This window comes from Mobula birostris, chromosome 14 (genome assembly GCF_030028105.1).
Source record: "Mobula birostris isolate sMobBir1 chromosome 14, sMobBir1.hap1, whole genome shotgun sequence".
NCBI classification, from domain to species: domain Eukaryota; kingdom Metazoa; phylum Chordata; class Chondrichthyes; order Myliobatiformes; family Myliobatidae; genus Mobula; species Mobula birostris.
Window position 1 is genome coordinate 28,918,836 of NC_092383.1, and position 17,470 is coordinate 28,936,305.

General features: G+C 40.1%; 1 protein-coding gene across 10 annotated transcripts in view; it reads right to left on the bottom strand.

Moving 5' to 3' along the window:
• Positions 1-17,470, bottom strand: part of LOC140209797 (multiple C2 and transmembrane domain-containing protein 2-like) — a 485,848-nt gene that overhangs the window by 12,201 nt on the left and 456,177 nt on the right. For all 10 annotated transcript variants that reach the window (XM_072278281.1, XM_072278276.1, XM_072278273.1 and 7 more), the window contains 2 exons: positions 12,556-12,665; positions 5,442-5,539 (listed from right to left, as the gene is read on the bottom strand). In XM_072278281.1, coding sequence (XP_072134382.1) covers positions 5,442-5,539; positions 12,556-12,665 — 208 coding nt within the window. The remainder of the gene's footprint in view (positions 1-5,441; positions 5,540-12,555; positions 12,666-17,470) is intronic.

Below are 17,470 nucleotides of genomic sequence, written 5' to 3' on the forward strand. Positions count from 1 at the left end.
TTGGATGACATGACCTGACTCATTGCTGCTCAAGAGTTGTATATGCGATAAGATAGATAGATAGACAGACATACTTTATTGATCCTGAGGGAAATTGGGTTTCGTTACAGTTCCACCAACCAAGAATAGAGTATAAATATAGCAATATAAAACCATAAATAATTAAATAATAATATGTAATTTATGTCAGATGGAAATAAGTCCAGGACCAGCCGATTGGCTCAGCGTGTCTGACCCTCCAAGGAAGGAGTTGTAAAGTTTGATGGCCACAGACAAGAATGACTTCCTATGATGCTCAGTGTTGCATCTCGGTGAAATGAGTTGGTGGAACAGGTTATTTAATTTGGCTTGTTTCAAACAGATAACAGTGGCTAAATTATTTAGTTCCAAGATGCTTGCAGAGCAGATGGACAATGTTGCATAGCATATCAAATGACTGATCTATTAATTAACTAGAAGCTTTATGTACTCAGGGAAGTTAGCTTCACAGTGGTTATCTGGGAACTGTGTCTCTGAGAGGCTTTTAGATTGTTTATATAAAAAGGGTATCTAAGGAAATATTATATATGTGTGAAGTCACCCAAGTGGCAGAAAAACCTCTGCCTCTGAGCTCAAGAGATGTAGGTAACTTAGATTTCTCCTTTCCTCAACTCCAGATTTTTGACATCACACACTCTGCCCTTAAAAACAGCTGACCTGATCATTGATTTAATTCTGAGCTTGCTGTGTGCAAGTTGGTTGCACTATTACCCTGTATCCTATCAGTGACTTTGAATAACACTGGAGGCATCTTCTTTGCAGTCTGATAAGACTCATTCCCTGTAAACTGAACTTGAGCAGTTGGGTGTGACATGTCTGGAACTTGTGAAAAGTACTATTCAATACACATACATGCTTCACAACAAGGTTTAATACATTATTCTGCTAACTATCAGTGTAATGGTCAGAGGACATTGGCAGTGAGCCAAGAACATTTGTCACGTACCACAAACCTTTGAGCTTCCAATGAAGAAACTATACAGCAGGCAGCCTGTGGCAGTTCTTGCAAAACTGTAAATATTCCCAGCAACATTACACTGGGAATTTGATTCCAATTCCAGGTCAACTGAAAAAATGTATTCCTTTTTCAATTATATAAGCATTAAGAATTAGGTTGAAAGGGAAAATAAATCAGCCTTGATTGAATGTCAGAGCAGGTTGAATGGGACAATTGCCTAATTCTGCTCCCATGTCTTTATGGTCCTATTAATGTACAGATTGTCCCCAGGTTATGGCAGGGTTCTGTTGCTGTGAACTGTTCATCACACAAACAGTTCACAAATTCAAGAGGCGGTTACTATCTGTATTCTCACACAGCTGAAGATGTCTGCAGCCCCTCAGCAACTGGTAAACTCATCCCGCCGACCTCCCAAATGTTGCCTCGATTAGAGAACATGTCCTATGAGAGCATGTTGAGTGAATGAGGGATTTGCTCTGTGAAGAAGGTGTAGAAGATTATAAGGAGCGTAATTTTAGTGGACAGCAAGTCCCTTTACCCCAGGGCGGCAACGTCCAATATCAGAAAACATCCTTTTAAGGTGAGTGGAGGAAAGCTTAGGGGAGATGTCAAGGGTAGGCATTTTTACACAGAGAGCAATGGGTGCCTGGAATACACTGCCAGGGATGGTGGTAAAGGCTAATACAAAAGGGATATTTAACAGACTTTTAGATAGGCACGTGGATGTAAGAAAATTGAGGGTGGGGGGGGTTATGGGCTGTGTGGATGGGAATGGCTGGATTTATTGTGGAGTAGGTTTTTATAGGTTGGCACAACATCACGGGCTGAAGGGCCTGTAATGCATTGTACTGTTTCATGTCCTATGTTCAAATGCTTACATGTATGTGTGGGCTGTACGTACTTCAGTCACTCATTGATAAACAGAGGAAGACACAGACCTGGGACATCTGGATGTATGTCGGGCTGACAGACCAGTGCGGACAAAGGCAGGTGACCACCCCCCCACCCATCCAGCATTTCTGACTTGTCAGTGGGTTCTGGAGTCAAGTTCTGTGTGGACAGGAGGAACGTGATCCAGTGACTCTCTGGATTTGTGGATGTGTGAGGCCGGAACTTGAGGCCTAGTGTTCAAGGTCCCGTCATTGAGGCCTGGTGTTTGCAGAGTCCTATGGTCAATGCTGAAGAGTGAGGCCTGTTGAATCGGAACACGAAGCCCATCAGCCGAAGCCCCTTGTCTGTGAATCACTGCTAGTCCGCTGGATAGTTGAAGGCATAATGTCTGCATGTCCATCTCTGAATCCAAGTCCATTAGAGGCTCGAGGCCGATGGCCTGTCTTGGGGTTGCTATATTGGCATTGAAATGTACAGTGACACTTGCAGGCTGCCCCAGCCCACCTTTGGGTGTTGTTTCTTCACACAAACAACACAGTTCACTGTATGTTTTGATGTACACAAGATAAGTAAACCTAAATATTGGACCTTAGATAGATTTTGTCATATGGCTTTGTTATCACTGGAGAGCTGTGGACCCTGTTAACCACCACTGTCACTGAGAACAACTTAGTTCTCTGTCCATTTCCTATTCAGAGTATACTTCACAAGCCAAAAATAAACAGTGGTATAGCTGGTAAAGCAGCTTCCTCATGACCCCAGAGATCCTAGTTAGTCCTCTTTTATTGTCATTTAGTAATGCATGCATTAAGAAATGATACAATATTTCCTCCGGTGTGATATCACAAAACACAGGACAGACCAAGACTGAAAAAACTAACAAAACCACATAATTATAACATATAGTTACAACAGTGCAACAATACCATAACTTGATGAAGAACAGTCCATGGCACAGTAAAAAGTTCAAAGTCTCTCAAAGGTCCCACATCTCATGCAGACGGGAGAAGGAAGAAAAACTCTCCCTGCCATGCCCGACCACAGTCTGACTCTGAGTGGTCCGAAAACTTCGAGCCTCCGATCAGCTCTCTGACACTGAGTACCGAGCACCATCTCTATCCGAACGATTCGACTTCAATCTCAGTTGCCAACAGCAGGCAGAGCCAGGGATTTTGAGGCCTTCCCTCCGGAAGATTCTCGATCACGCAGTAACAACAGCAGTGAACCTGCGTTTCAGAAATTTCTCCAGATGTTCCTCTGTTCTTTCACGTCTGTCTCCATCAAATCAGAATTGTCCACGGCCCCTATTTAACGGATACGATATCATTTTCACCAGAGGGCCGCACGCGTGCAGCGTACTGCTATCTCTTCCTCCCAGTTCAGCTGTGATTTCCAGTGCTGTTTATATGGAGTTTGCACACTCCCCATGTTACTGCATCGCTGTCGTCTGGGTGCAATAGTTTTCTCCCGCATCCCAAGGATAAGCAGTTTGGATTAATTGTCTGGTGTCAAGTGCCAAGGTGGCAGGTAAGTGGCAAAATTGCAGGGGTGATAAGTTGGAAATATAGAGAGAATAAAATGGGATTCATTTCGAAGAGTGCATGAACTCAGTGGGCCATGACGCCTGCTTCCATGATGTACAGTGTGACTCTGACTAGTGTTAATTCCAGCTGCATAATGGCCCTTCAATCACTTGGTCATGAGGTTATAATTAATGAGTTTGTGTCAGGGTCATTCCAATGAGCAAGCCTCATGTTAATATACAAGGAGTCCATTTTGTGTTAATGGTACGTACTTGAAATTGTACATGGTAATCTGCCTTTGTCTGCTCTTCCAAATGACTTCTACAACAAATATGGATGAAGCATCTTGGCCCAAAATCTAGACTGTTTATTCTCCTTCAAAGCTGCTGCCTGACTTGCAGCATTTTGTGCCTTCTTGTAAATCTCACTACTCACAGGAGTAGAAAGCATGGGGAATTGAATAGAAAACCACACATCAGTATCCATCAGCAGAGACCCTCACACATCCCAGTACATTTTCAAAAGCCTCCATGTTCCTCCTCAAGATTGCTTAATGTCATTTCAAGTACACAAGTGTAATCAAGAATGAGCTAATTGTTGCAGCAATTAGCAGCTTCAGCTAATTGTTCCAGGTCTGTTGCAGCACCAAAGCAACACAATAATTTAAAGAACACAATAATAAAAATACACAATAAATATAAATACATAAGATAGCTTATATACATACATTGATTGTATGTACATGAAGTGAAGTTAGGTACAGGAGTGTCTGTTCAGAAGGTGACTCAGACAATAAACGACGAAATGGAGGTGATGGTGGGTGGGGGGATGTAGTGAATTAGCGGGTGGAGATGTTGATCAGCCTTATTGCTTGGGGAAAGTAACTGATTTGTGTCTGGTGGTCTTTCTTGTTTGTGTAGGATTTGTTCTGGGACCATGTCTGATATGAGTGGTTACTTCCTGTAAGCACTTGTAAAAGTGCATGGGGACACTACTTACAGCTGAGAAGATGATGAGATGGAAGATGGAAAATACAATGGAAGAAAATTAATTTAGCAACATATATTTAGAGAGTGATAAACGGACCATGACAAGGATAATAAACTTGAAACTGAGAAAGAAAAATAATAGGAAGAGATTTTTTTGGATAGGAAAGGTAGAACAAAGAAACTTCTCATTTTCTCTTTATAGAGAGCTGTGGAAATCAGTCATGACGCTATCAAACCATAATGAAAATGGAAATATATTTTCCCTCAATGTATGTTTTGGTAGGACAGGTATCCACAGAGTACTCAGTAGAAAATGGACTAAAGAGCATGGGCTTCCCAAAAATGCTTAGCCTTCCACATCAAGAAAATCCGTTCACTTCAGTGATTGGTTTAAACGCAGAACCGTGCCCTGCTTCTGCATCGGTGCCGTTTCCAGACTACTCGATGGGAAACCTCTTTCTAGAGGTTGCTAGATTCTTCTCAAAGATGTGACTTGGTTACTCCAAACTAACCGAGCATTACCAGAAACTGGGAACATTTAAAGGGGAGAGTAAAAAACAAATGTTCAATATTTCAAAATTAGACTTGTACATGGCATCAAATACTGTCCACTGGTTTCATCTTTGTCAAATATTGTTAAATGATCATCATTTATATTATCCTCTGAAACTAGTGTTAAAATACAAAGGGGGTTGACTGGTCCTGAAAAAACACAGCCACTTTAAGTTTCAAAAAAATATGCACATACCACAGAGCTGACAAGAGTGCAGGTAACATTACTCTATAGATCCAAGATCTATTCAAACTTTATGGCTGTTTGACAACTTGACTTTTATTTACAAAATAACCATAAAGTGTTTGGCCTTTTCCAAAACCTACCTGGTTTTCTTGTATTTTTTTTATGGTAAGAAACCTGCTCCCCCTCTGTCAAAGTGCTCTTTGTTCAATAAAGTCCATCAGTTAAAGATACTGAGTGGGGCCATAAATATCAGCCTTGCCAAAGGTACCCACAAGTATAACTGAATATAGAAAGTCTCTCACCTTTTGGACATCTGATGGAACTCTGGAGAGGAAGTCAAGTAGCTCATTATTATCAATGCTGTATGGATTTCTTAGCTTCTTAGTGAATTTGTGTATGCCTGTCAACAGAATTTAATTTAAAATAAATTCATCGAGACAGAAGGAACAGTTTTGCAAGTGAAAATTAGTGAGAAAACAATTACAAAGCGGCAGTCACACATGCATGCCAGGCTTCATGTCTCAACCTTATTACCACTCTCTGTTCTGTCATCTGGGTTCATTAACAAATACCCTCTTTATATAAAATCTCATCTTCTTCGATTGCAAAATCCATTACTAGAGTAACAGCAGGCGAGTCCTCACCTCTCCCATAAGATAAGATTAGTGTTTGGTCTTCACATTTGAAATGGAAGTTTATTAGCAATACGCTTCCATGACAGGCACTGAGCCACGTCACAATACTCTAGTGGGCCTGAGTCTCGTCCTGACCCCAGCATGTTCAGTCATGCTGCCTTCACGAGTAAACAGCGCAAGAGGCTTCTCTTTCATAAAGTAAAACTTCTGTTGATTGCCTTATATATTATTAGTTTAGGCACCATGCGAGTCTTGACAAGCTGGTAAATCAGTAGCTCGAGTTGCACATCGGTAACTAAACCCACCCAAATCCTCCTCAACCCAAACTTGGTCCTATCTAGCCAAAAGTGAGGAAGGGAGGGAAACTGAGGGAGGCATTACGCCCAGATACATAGCAATATGAATGTATCAAACTGCAGGACTCAATGCAACATACATAATTGCCTTTTAGAATGTCATAAGCGTGCCCACCTTGTGACGTGAGGCTGAATGGAAGCAAGTTGTTCTGTTTTCCGCACACCTCAATAGTCTCAATTGTTAATGGGCCAAGAGTTTATTTCAAGCATGGTTGGAGCATATTAAGGACTTTGGAAGAGTTTCCAGTTTCAACTGTATATAAATTTGTGCCAATAAATCCAGGGTTTCTATTTTAACAATTTGCTCGCCTCATTCCATTGCTTTATTAATCTACAGAAGGTTTAAAAGCCCATCTGTTTGAAAGGTTTTAAACTAGGTGCATACCAAAGTTCAGGCCCTGTAACAGTACTCCTTTGTTTTTCTGTAAGCTATAAAATGCCTCACTACGACAGTAACCCAGCCCATCTGTGTGTGAATAAAATGACTGCAGTTGATCTCTTTCCCTATACATGTGCAACATTTTGTGCTGCATCACATTCCTAAAATGTGTGAGATCAAATTTCATTGCACTCTGTGTTGGCAGACCAAACAAAGGCTTTCCCCGTTGACCGCATCACAATGGAATGCTACATTCGAGAAAGGAATATTCCTGGAATGAAATAATGAGGAACGTGTCACCATATTAACTGACAGCACTCACTCCTGACTGATTGATTGAAGCTATTTGTCTGTGGAATATCAATATCACAAAGTTCAACCACCATCACAGGCAATATGCCAACAAGATTAATAATAGAAACAGAAAATACGGGGAATGCTCAGCAGGTCTGATAGTGTCTATGGAAAGAAAAATGAAGTTAAGACCTGTCGTTCAAACTTGTTTTCTCCTGTTCCAGTTCTGATGACAGACTTGTTTCCTCAACAAATGCTGCCTGCCCCACCAAGTATCTCTAGCAATTTTAGTTTTAGTTATTGTGTATTTAGTTAAGCAATGAGCAACCATTAGTTTAAAGCAGTTCAGCATAGTCTATGGTTTACAAACACTGGAGCATGTTAGATAATATTAAAATACACCAATGCTCTACTTTATGGCTGAAACATTTATATTTGTGAGATTCCATTTTCAATAGGTATAGTTTTGCTATTCATACAGTTAGATAGTCAGTCTGGAACAGTATGTAACCCAGTTTAATTAAACCCAAAGATGTAATGTTAGAAAGCTCTACCTGTGGAGGAATGAAAATGAGGTTTACCAAATTTGAAAAAAAGGAGAACTTGGGAGAAAATAAGCTATGCAAGAACAAGGTGTGGCTGATGTGGGTGCGGACAAGTGAGAGAAATGCAGCAAACTATTAGAAACTAAAAACATAAGCTGTTAGAATTGGAACTAGTAGTGAGTATCTCTACTTGAAAACCTCAGAGTGAAACCCGGGGAGGAGAGAAGATATCGATAAAAGATTTATTGAAGCTACAGCTATAATAAGCAGCAGCTATAGCGAGACAATATCGGCAGAGACAAGTGTCCAAGATCTCTACCATGTAACCAGGAATTTGTTCTGTTAAATCATACCAAGGGATTTGGTCAGGGTTTTTTTTGTGTAAATTTTGTAAATTGATCTTCCATGGATGACCCACTATTTCATCCAATGGACCAAGAAACAAGATGGTGAGCCACAAAAGATCGAAGAAGCAGCTTGGGAACAAAATGTTAAATGATGTAGAGGATTTAATACGGTTGGATGTATAAGTTTATTTTTCATTCAAAGAATCTGAATTTGATTTTCTGCAAGAATTGATTACTGAATGAAATTTACTTTGTTTAAAGCTGTGAAGTTGTGATGTTGGAGAATTTGGAGAAAAGGAGTTAAGCTGTATATATTTGGTGTTGAATTTGAATTTGAATTTGTAGACGTACTGACTGGAACTGAAACCGAGGATAACCATAATATTTAAGAATAGAAATTCAATTAGTTTCCTAACTAACTAGGGATAAATACCAAGGCAAATGTTAGTCTATAAACCTTTAAATAGGGAATAATGCTAGATCTAATTAGTTAGAGAAATTGGAGTAATAAAGATCATTCTAATGAATCTCACTGAATCTGACTAAAAAGGAATTTGGTTTTCATTTGATATCTGAGATTGGGAACCTAAGGCAGGATGTTGGAATTTTGAATTGTTCTTACTCATGTAAAATACTTTGTATATATTGTTATTTTTGATAAACAAACTCGCTTCTAGAATGTGTGATACCTTCCAATACCTAGAGCTTCTGATGGCCTACTAGCACCTAGTGTAGTTCTATGTAAATTGATTTTTTCATAAAGAGTGTGGCAGCCAGTCACATGAGATAAGTCAAGCGCTACACAGATGTTACAAGTATGTAGGGTATGCTGAAGTTTTGCATGTAACATTTACATAGTTACGTTAAAACTTGGATAAAACACAGTGAGAGCATTCCTCATGTCCGTTCTGTGTGTAGGTTTTCTCATAATGAAAATAAATATTTATCAAAATTATATCACAATTGAATGAGGGGCTATATTTATTAGGAAAAATAGACAGAGAGAGTCTGTCTGAGATATTGTAGTGCTGGTTTGTGAACTGTAGTTTAACTGACTCTGAATCAAGGGACTCTTTGGTGCTTCTAATACTGCTCACGTGGTGGGGGAGGGGGGAGTCAGTAGTGCTGCTGGCAAGGGTGGAGTGGAGGGAGGATCGATGCTTCTGCTGCAGTTTGTTTAAAGGGAGCGGTTGGAGGGGCTTCGGAGCTTCGATGTTTCTATCGTTCCATGGGGTTTCTTTGTTTTGTGGATGTCTGTGACGAGGACAAATTTCAGCTTGTATACTGTATATGTACTCTGATATGAAATGTGCTTTGAAACTTTGAAGGTTGAAGAGGCTAGAGCTTTGTTCCTGATTAAAATACATGGGAGTACCCTGACAAAGGGTCTCAGCCCAAAACGTTGACTCTTTATTCCTTTCCAGCCTGACCTACTGAGGTCCTCCAGAATTTTGTGTGTGTGACTCTAGATATGGAAATGACCTAGTACCGGCTTTAAGGCAATGAAGAAACTTGTTAGGGTGGACATGGAGAAGGTGCTTTCATGCAGGTGAGACTCCAATTAACTAGTTACTAATAAAACCAATTGTGAATTTCACGATATATGCCAGTGATAATAAACCTGATTTTGATTCTGAAGTAGAGTGTGGAAGTTTACTACCACAGGAAGTAGTTGAAGTAAACTGTGTTTAAGGGGAATGCAGACAAAAACAAGAGAAGGGAATGGAAGCATATGCTGATGGGTTATAATGAAGGAGGATGGAATGGAATGGAAGCACATGGGATGCAGCAATAAACTATTGCACCAGTTGCCTGATTCTAGCTCTTAAGTAACTCATAATTCTAACTATTAATTTGATCACTTTCATAGAATGCGTAGACTTGAATTTTCCAGGAAAGGTGAGCTACCTAGACTTGCTAGTACCCATTAGTCAGAATGAAGATCATCTGCCAAATTTCCCAAAGTTCTTGAGTGACGTGAGATTTCTCCTGGTATTTGTCAGGAAAATTCAGGGGAAAAAGAAGAGACTGTATATCTTTAAGTGAGATAATCTGAGATTAGCCTTATTTGTCACAAGCACATCGAAACATACAGTAAAAGGTATCTTTTTGCATCTACAGCCAATACAGTCTGAGGATTGTGCTGGGGCAGCTTACAAGTGCTGCCACACTTCTGTCTCCAACACAGCATGCCCATAACACACAAAACCTTACCCTACATGTATGACTTTGGAGTGTGGAGGAAAACTGGAGCACCCGGAGGAAACCCACACAGTCACAGGGAGAACGTACAAAATCCTTACGGCCAACAGAGGGAATCAAACCCTGATCAGGGATCGCTGGTGCTGTAAAGCGATTGTGCTAACCATTACGCCACTGTGCTCCCTCATTACTTGGAATGACTCCTGACCTATCAATGGATGTCACTATGGAATTTTAGCGATTCCTGAAAACTTACCCAGAAAATAAAAAAGGGTTTGGAACAAAAAGTTCTGCATGAGGTGATCATTTAAGAAGTTGAAACACATACTAAAATCAGATATGAAAAATCAAGGAGATATAGCTTCAATTTATCTTAATAAGAAGAAACTCCACGATTCCCGACTGAAAGTAACACAGATCTAAATGAAATAATATCTAGGTTGTGAACTTTAAAATACTTGTGAAAAAAGTATGTTTGTGCAGGGTTATTGGGTTGGACTCTTGGATCCGCTAATTTGAAAGGTTAAACAAGTTAGGTCTTTATTCTTTGCAGCATAGGAGGTTGAGGGGGGACTTGATAGAGGTGTTTAAAATTATGGGGGGATTGATAGAGTTGACATGGATAGGCTTTTTCCATTGAGAGTGGGGGAGATTCAAACAAGAGGTCATGAGTTGAGAGTTAAAGGGCAAAAGTTTAGGGGTAACATGAGGGGGAACTTCTTTACTCAGAGAGTGGTAGCTGTGTGGAACGAGCTTCCAGCAGAAGTGGTTGAGGGAGGTTTGATGTTGTCGTTTAAAGTTAAATTGGATAGATATATGGACAGGAAAGGAATGGAGGGTTATGGGCTGAGTGCCGGTTGGTGGGACTAGGTGAGAGTAAGAGTTCGGCACAGACTAAAAGGGCCGACATGGCCTGTTTCCGTGCTGTAATTGTTATGTGGTTATATGGTTATAATTTGTGCTTAAAGTAATAATAACACTCTGCAGCCCCAGTCTTAGTTAGAATGCCATTTTACACTTCTACTTCTCTTACTTAGCTGAGCGAGAATAAGGCGAGAGGTTTGCTATACACATGTCTGGTTAAGGCAGCTAATGGTACATTGTAGACAAATAGTCTGAGATGTCTTTCCCCAGGATCTCTACTCAATGTACGAGCCCATGCTTTCAGTTTGGTTACCACCAGAAACTGGGGAGCAAAGGCATTCTATTATTTCAAGAATGGCATAATACAATGACCATGTATGACAGCTATAAGCAGAACCCTGATGACTGAGCCAGTACGAATGTTTGTTGATTACAAGGGGTTTTGACTACTGAGAGAAACCATTGCTTTATGTGGCCTGCAGCTCCTCTGCCACCACACAGTTGAGGAGTCAACCGAGCATTCAAAAATTAAGATTCACAAGTGTATTAAGGGGGAGGAATCCAAGTCAGCCGACTGGGAGTTCAAATGCAGATCGCCCATGATCTGTTGGATTATTCAGCTCAAGGGGTTGAACAACTAATTCCCACTCCTGCCTGAATGAGTTTAACTGACAGAAACAGAAAAAATTTGTAAATGTTTTGGACAGCACCTGCGTTTGTCAGAAAGGTCAGACATGAGGTTTTTCTTTCCACGGATGTTGCACGACTGTTTATTTTTAAATCACACAGTATTTCTAGTGTCTATAGTTAGTTTTATTTTTATAGTATTAAGGTAATTTTGAATTTTGATGCTACCAAGTGTGATGCTGTCCAGATTCAGTGCAGGTTATAACTGCAGTGCATGCAAACTCACAATACAGAAGTTTAATGTTCATCACTTAATCACCTGTTTTTGTTAATTTAAGTTTATATTAACTTATGCTTGTTTAGTTTGCTGTATCCGTCGTTAGGTCGCATCTGGAATTTCCAGTTGGCGGACGATTTCCCTCCATGCCGCTCTGTCCCGACACTTGTCCACAATATCCCTAGTCTTGTCCAGCTTGGTCCAATCCTTGATGTTGTCCAGCCACATTGATCTTTGCCTTCCTCTTCCTTTCCTTCCCTCCACCTTTCCATATAGCAAGTCCGAGAAGATGTTATCTCTCCGTGTAACGTGTCTACAATAAGCAACTTTTAACTTCATAATCTTCTCCAGCAATATCCGTGGTCTATTAATTTTGGACAAAACCCTCTCATCTGAAACTTTCTCTACCCAGCTGATCTTCAACATTCGTCGACTGCTGTATTACTATTGCAAAATGCTATTTTTCATGGCGTTTATACCTTGGGTTTGAACGTCTATAACAATAAGCTTTAACCTGAACTCCGTTCCCTTCTTCTGCACTCAGCGTACCTGTTGGCCATGAATAATCTTATCTACTGCTTTGTAACTATAAGTCAGACAGCACGCATCACCAGATCAAAGACAGCTTCTATCTCACTGTCATAGGACTATTAAGTGATTCCCCAGTACGATAAAATAAACTCTTGACCTGACCGTCTACCTCATCACGCTTTGTACATTGTTGTCTGGCTGCACTGCACTATCCCTTTAACTGTAATATTATATTGCTTGTCCCTTGTACTACCTCGATGCACTGATGAAATGAAATTATCAGTTTGGATGACATGCAACACAGAGTTTTTCACTGTATCTGAGCACAGGAACTTAATTGATGAGAGAAATATCCTTACCCCAGGTCAGCAAGAGGTACCTCAGTGGGACAAAATACAACACGACTGTGCAAACCACAAGCACGATGCAGCCCAGCTTGGCCAGGAACGGGACCGACCAGTTGAATGTGCTGGGAGTTTCAAAAGACAAAATAACAGCACCATTAAAATTGCAAGTCACACCAATGTTCTTGAATTTCAAGATACTGTATACTCTGTAAAAGAGACTCATCTTCCCTTTGACTTCAACAAACAACAGCTGTAATTTTGCAAAGTGGATAAAATAAAATAAAGCCAACATTTCTAACATAAATAAATATAATGCAGAAAACATAAAGCCCAGAGGGTCAAAGAGGAATGCATAAAATCTAGAAACACCACATCTACTCTACTGTTTTTTACATAATCATTGATTTGCAAGCATTATTATGACAAGGACTGAATGCCTTTCCATTTAAGAGACACTCCAAGGAGCAGCCAATCAAGATGTAATTTAGACCTTAACCATCAGCCTCACAGAATTCCCTACTAAGATTACATTGCTTGTACTTGCCTCTGATGCTAATTAGCTCCATAACTATTGTTACTGTTACCCTCCTTTTCCCGCTGTTATTATTTATTAAGACATGAGATAATAAAATTGTTAAATATAATATTGTTCTTACAACAGTTTCTCCTGTAGAATATTTGCACCAATTTTTTTGTTTGCAACATCAAAATATATTCTAGTTCTGATAACACGAAGCCTCTTTCGTGCTCTTCAAATATATTTTAAATTATCCAAGATAAATGGCTTTGAGTTAAATGCAATAAATGATATCTGCAAATTCCGGGTAGGCAGATCTGGAAATATATGAGTGGGAGGCATCAAGGATATGCTGGGGTGTGCACACACCATTAATCCCTCCCTTTCACTCTGTACTAACAATTGTGGGGCAGGGAGAGTGGAGGAATCCAGGAATGAGGAGTGAAATTAGTTAAGAGACTTGATCTTAATTTAGAGAAAAAAAAATCTAATTGGAAACATTGAGGGGAATTTTAAACTGCAGAAAGAGATCAAGCAAGATGCAAATGTTAAATTTGATTCTAACCCAGATCTAGCCAAAAGAAGGGTGAATGGGAATGTATTCCATGGATTGAGATGGTGATAAAAAGGGAAATGGTTATTTAAATATGGGGCAGGGAACTTCATATTTAGCCTGCTATAATCAAGTCAGACAAGGCGGACGCTGAGCGCCTGCAAAACACTGCTCAGGGCTTGGAGCACAGAACTGTATCCCATAGTGCTTTATCTTTCCTCCCATCCCAATAGAGCAATGATGGTGCAAGACCAACATTTTCCAGCTTCATGCAATTAACAATCAAAGTAAATTTATTATTAAAGTACATATATGTCACAATATACAATCCTGCGATTCCTTTTCTTCAAGGCAAGTCAATAAATCCATAATAGAATAATAATCATAATAGAATCAATGAAAGACAGCACCAACTTGGGCATTCAACCCATATGCAAAAGACACAAAATGTGCAAATACAAAATGAAAGAAATAATAATAATAAACAAATAAGCAATAAATATCAAAAACATGAGGTGAAGAGTCCTTGAAACTGAATCCATAAATTGTGGGAACATTTCAATGATGGGACAAGTAGAGTGAAGTTATCCCCTTTGGTTCAAGAGCCTGACGGTTGAGGGGTAATAATAGTTCCTGAACCTGGTGACGTGAGTCCTGAGGCTCCTGTACCTTCTTCCGGATGGCAGCAGCGAGAAGGGACCATGTCCTGGGTGGTGGGAATGCATGATGATGGATGCTGCTTTCCTGCGACAACACTTTGTGTAGATGTACTCAAAGGTGGAGAGGGCTTTACCTGTGATGGACTGGGCCATATCCACTACTTTTTGCAGAATTTTCCCTTCAAGGGCATTGGTGTTTCCATACCAGGCTGTGATGCTGCTAGATTACAGACTGCTGATGGGTGAGGTGACAACATATGAGGCAGAAACCTAACTACTACTGGACGATAAATCTTAACCAACCAAAGACTACTGATAGCAGGTCACTTCAGCAATTGTTCTGGCAAGTGGGGAGGGCCATACAGTGAACCAAACTTTTCACTGTTTCCACAGGAACAGCATTCCATGTTGTTGAAGTTTCCTGTAGAATTGGTCAGCGTTTCCCTAGCAAAGATACTGAGCAGCTCTGACATATCAAAGTGAGCTGACCTGCCAGAAAACGAGAGCGCTCCCACTGTCCACCAATGGACCCTCTTTATAGCTCTAACTTCTTATTAGTGATAAACAGGCCCTACTTTGAGGCCTTTACCTTCTATGAAGGCAACAGAGGTGAAAATCGACATATGAACCAAATGCCATTTGAAGTCACCAAGAGATGCACCCAAAATGGACTGGAAATCCTGTGGGTTCTCACACCAGTGTAACACTATACAAGCTGCTGGAAGATATATTCCCTAAGTTGTTGTAATTGGATAAAGAAAACATTGGCATCACCAGTTAAAAACTTACAGGAGTGGAAGACAGCAGGGCTTATAATGCTTATGCTATTTCATAAACTTTGAAGATCCCAAATGAAGAGCTTTCTGCTTTAAACATGGTTAGATAAACTATACACAGTAAGATACCACAACAGAAATTGTACCGTGGCCAGGTAACTTGTTGGAGTGAGACGAAAATTAAACAAAAATACAGTGCTGGACTATGGAAACAGACAATGCTAGATGCGTTCAGTATGTATGGCAGCCTTTGCGGGAAGAGAAACAGATAGTATTGCAGATCCCAAGACCTTCATCAGAACTAGTTCTTAGTGAGATGTTGGTTGTGGGCTAGCTATCAGTAAGTGGAACAGAAAATTCCCCTGCTCTGCTTTAATACAGAGCCATAAGACTATTTTATGCTCAACAGAAAGGACAGATGGACTTTGCTTTAGCATTTCACAGAATGTCAAACTCCCTCAACATTACCACACTCCCTCAGTACCTCCCTGAACTGTCACACTAGTCCAAAAGCACCCTTACTTCTTCCTGTATCTCATCATGTTAAATACATTATGTTGTCTATCAACAAAGACTTTTGTCCTGCAATACTGAATGATGAATATGGTGTCACAATGGGAGAGCAATTTGGATCACTGTAAGAGGGGATTGCTGCAAGATCCCTTTTGGTATTGATTATCAGGGCTTGTCTTCCAGCTTGAATCCGTCTGCATTGTCTGAACGTTGACCGATACTCTTGCGTTCAGTCCTTCATGTTACAACAACTGCTTGAAAACAAACACTTTCCAAACGAGTTGATTTTATCACAGGGTAACTGGAACATAATCCTGAATGTGGCTTGTGTGTCAATGCAGAATTAATCCTCTTTTGTGTAATGAACAGAATGAAAATGGCCTGAAAAAGCTCACCTATTTCACGTAAAACTAGAATTTTATTAATTAAAAACCCAGAGTGGCATGGTGTAATCAAACTTTAATCATTTCACATTAATATATGCATTTTACAATGAAAGAATCATAATACTAATTTCTTCTGTTTGAAATCCTTGCGACCCTAGGGAAATACATCAGCTAACATGCTCACATCCTCATTATCACACTTGCGAGGTACATGGCAATGCACCTGGGATGAAGCTAAAGAGAATATACTAAATACATTATCGTTATGAGAATGTAGACCTCTCTCTATTTGTCAATAAAGTAAGCAATAATTAATTACTACTCAATAATGTATTCCAGGATTAGCATAGGCAGAAGGTAAAACACAATAATGATGTGCAAACTGAAGATTGTTGTCAGATCAGATTAAATTCTTGTGACAATATACCACTCTATCATTTTCTGATGAGCTCTGATGTGTGCACAAGCCTATTAGTAGATAGTTTATTGAAATAATATGATCTGATTGGCTTGCTGTTCTCCTCTATACAGCTGTACAAGTGAAAGCATTCATCCACATTTCATAACTTTATACTTAAAGGACCCACACTCTCAACAAAATGTGTTAATGATTATGGTGTGGGAGCAAGCATTCAGTGGGTTCTTCTATAGAATTATGGTTTATTTACAATCTAGCCGCAGACTGGGTGACTGCATTCAGACACTCTGTAATTTATTCCAAATATTGAGGAAACTTCCCTTTCCTTCTGAAATTCATTCCCTGCCTTTCAGACTACAATGCACTGTAAAATGATTAGTGACATTGACATGGTGAAACAAGTTTTTAAAACTCACATGGAAGTTGCCAATGAATCAAAGGAAGCACTTTATATAACTGTCCCTCTCACTATACTCCTTCCCCATCCTCTGGGCTTCCCACCTCCCCCTTTCTTTCTCCCTAGGCCTCCCGTCTGTCCCATGATCCTCTCATATCCCTTTTGCCAATCAATTTTCCAGCTCTTGGCTCCATCCCTTCCCCCTCCTGTCTTCTCCTATCATTTCAGATCTACCCCTCCCCTTCCCACTCCCCCTTTCAAATCTCTTACTATCTCTTCTTTCAGTTAGTCCTGATGAAGGGTCTCGGTCCAAAACGTCGACTATACCTCTTCCTATAGATGCTGCCTGGCCTGCTGCGTTCACCAGCAATTTTTATGTGTTGCTTGAAATTCCAGCATCTGCAGATCTCCTCGTGTTTGCGACTTTATATAACATTATGGATAATCCTGCAGAAGAGATAGGCTACTTGGCCCATCTGTTGGCTTTTTGTACTCCAACACCCAACTTATTATACGGTTAACCGTTGATCTTAAATTCCTACAAAATCTCCAGCAAATCCCTTGAAGAATCACAAAGAGTAGAAGTCAAGGTCTGTGGTGACTGCCACAGTCACAGACACTAAAAGTCTATTCAGTCCAGCCGATAGCAAGTCTTGCCGCAGGAGATTTAGCACCACTGTTAATTGCTAGAACATAACGACAATGTGA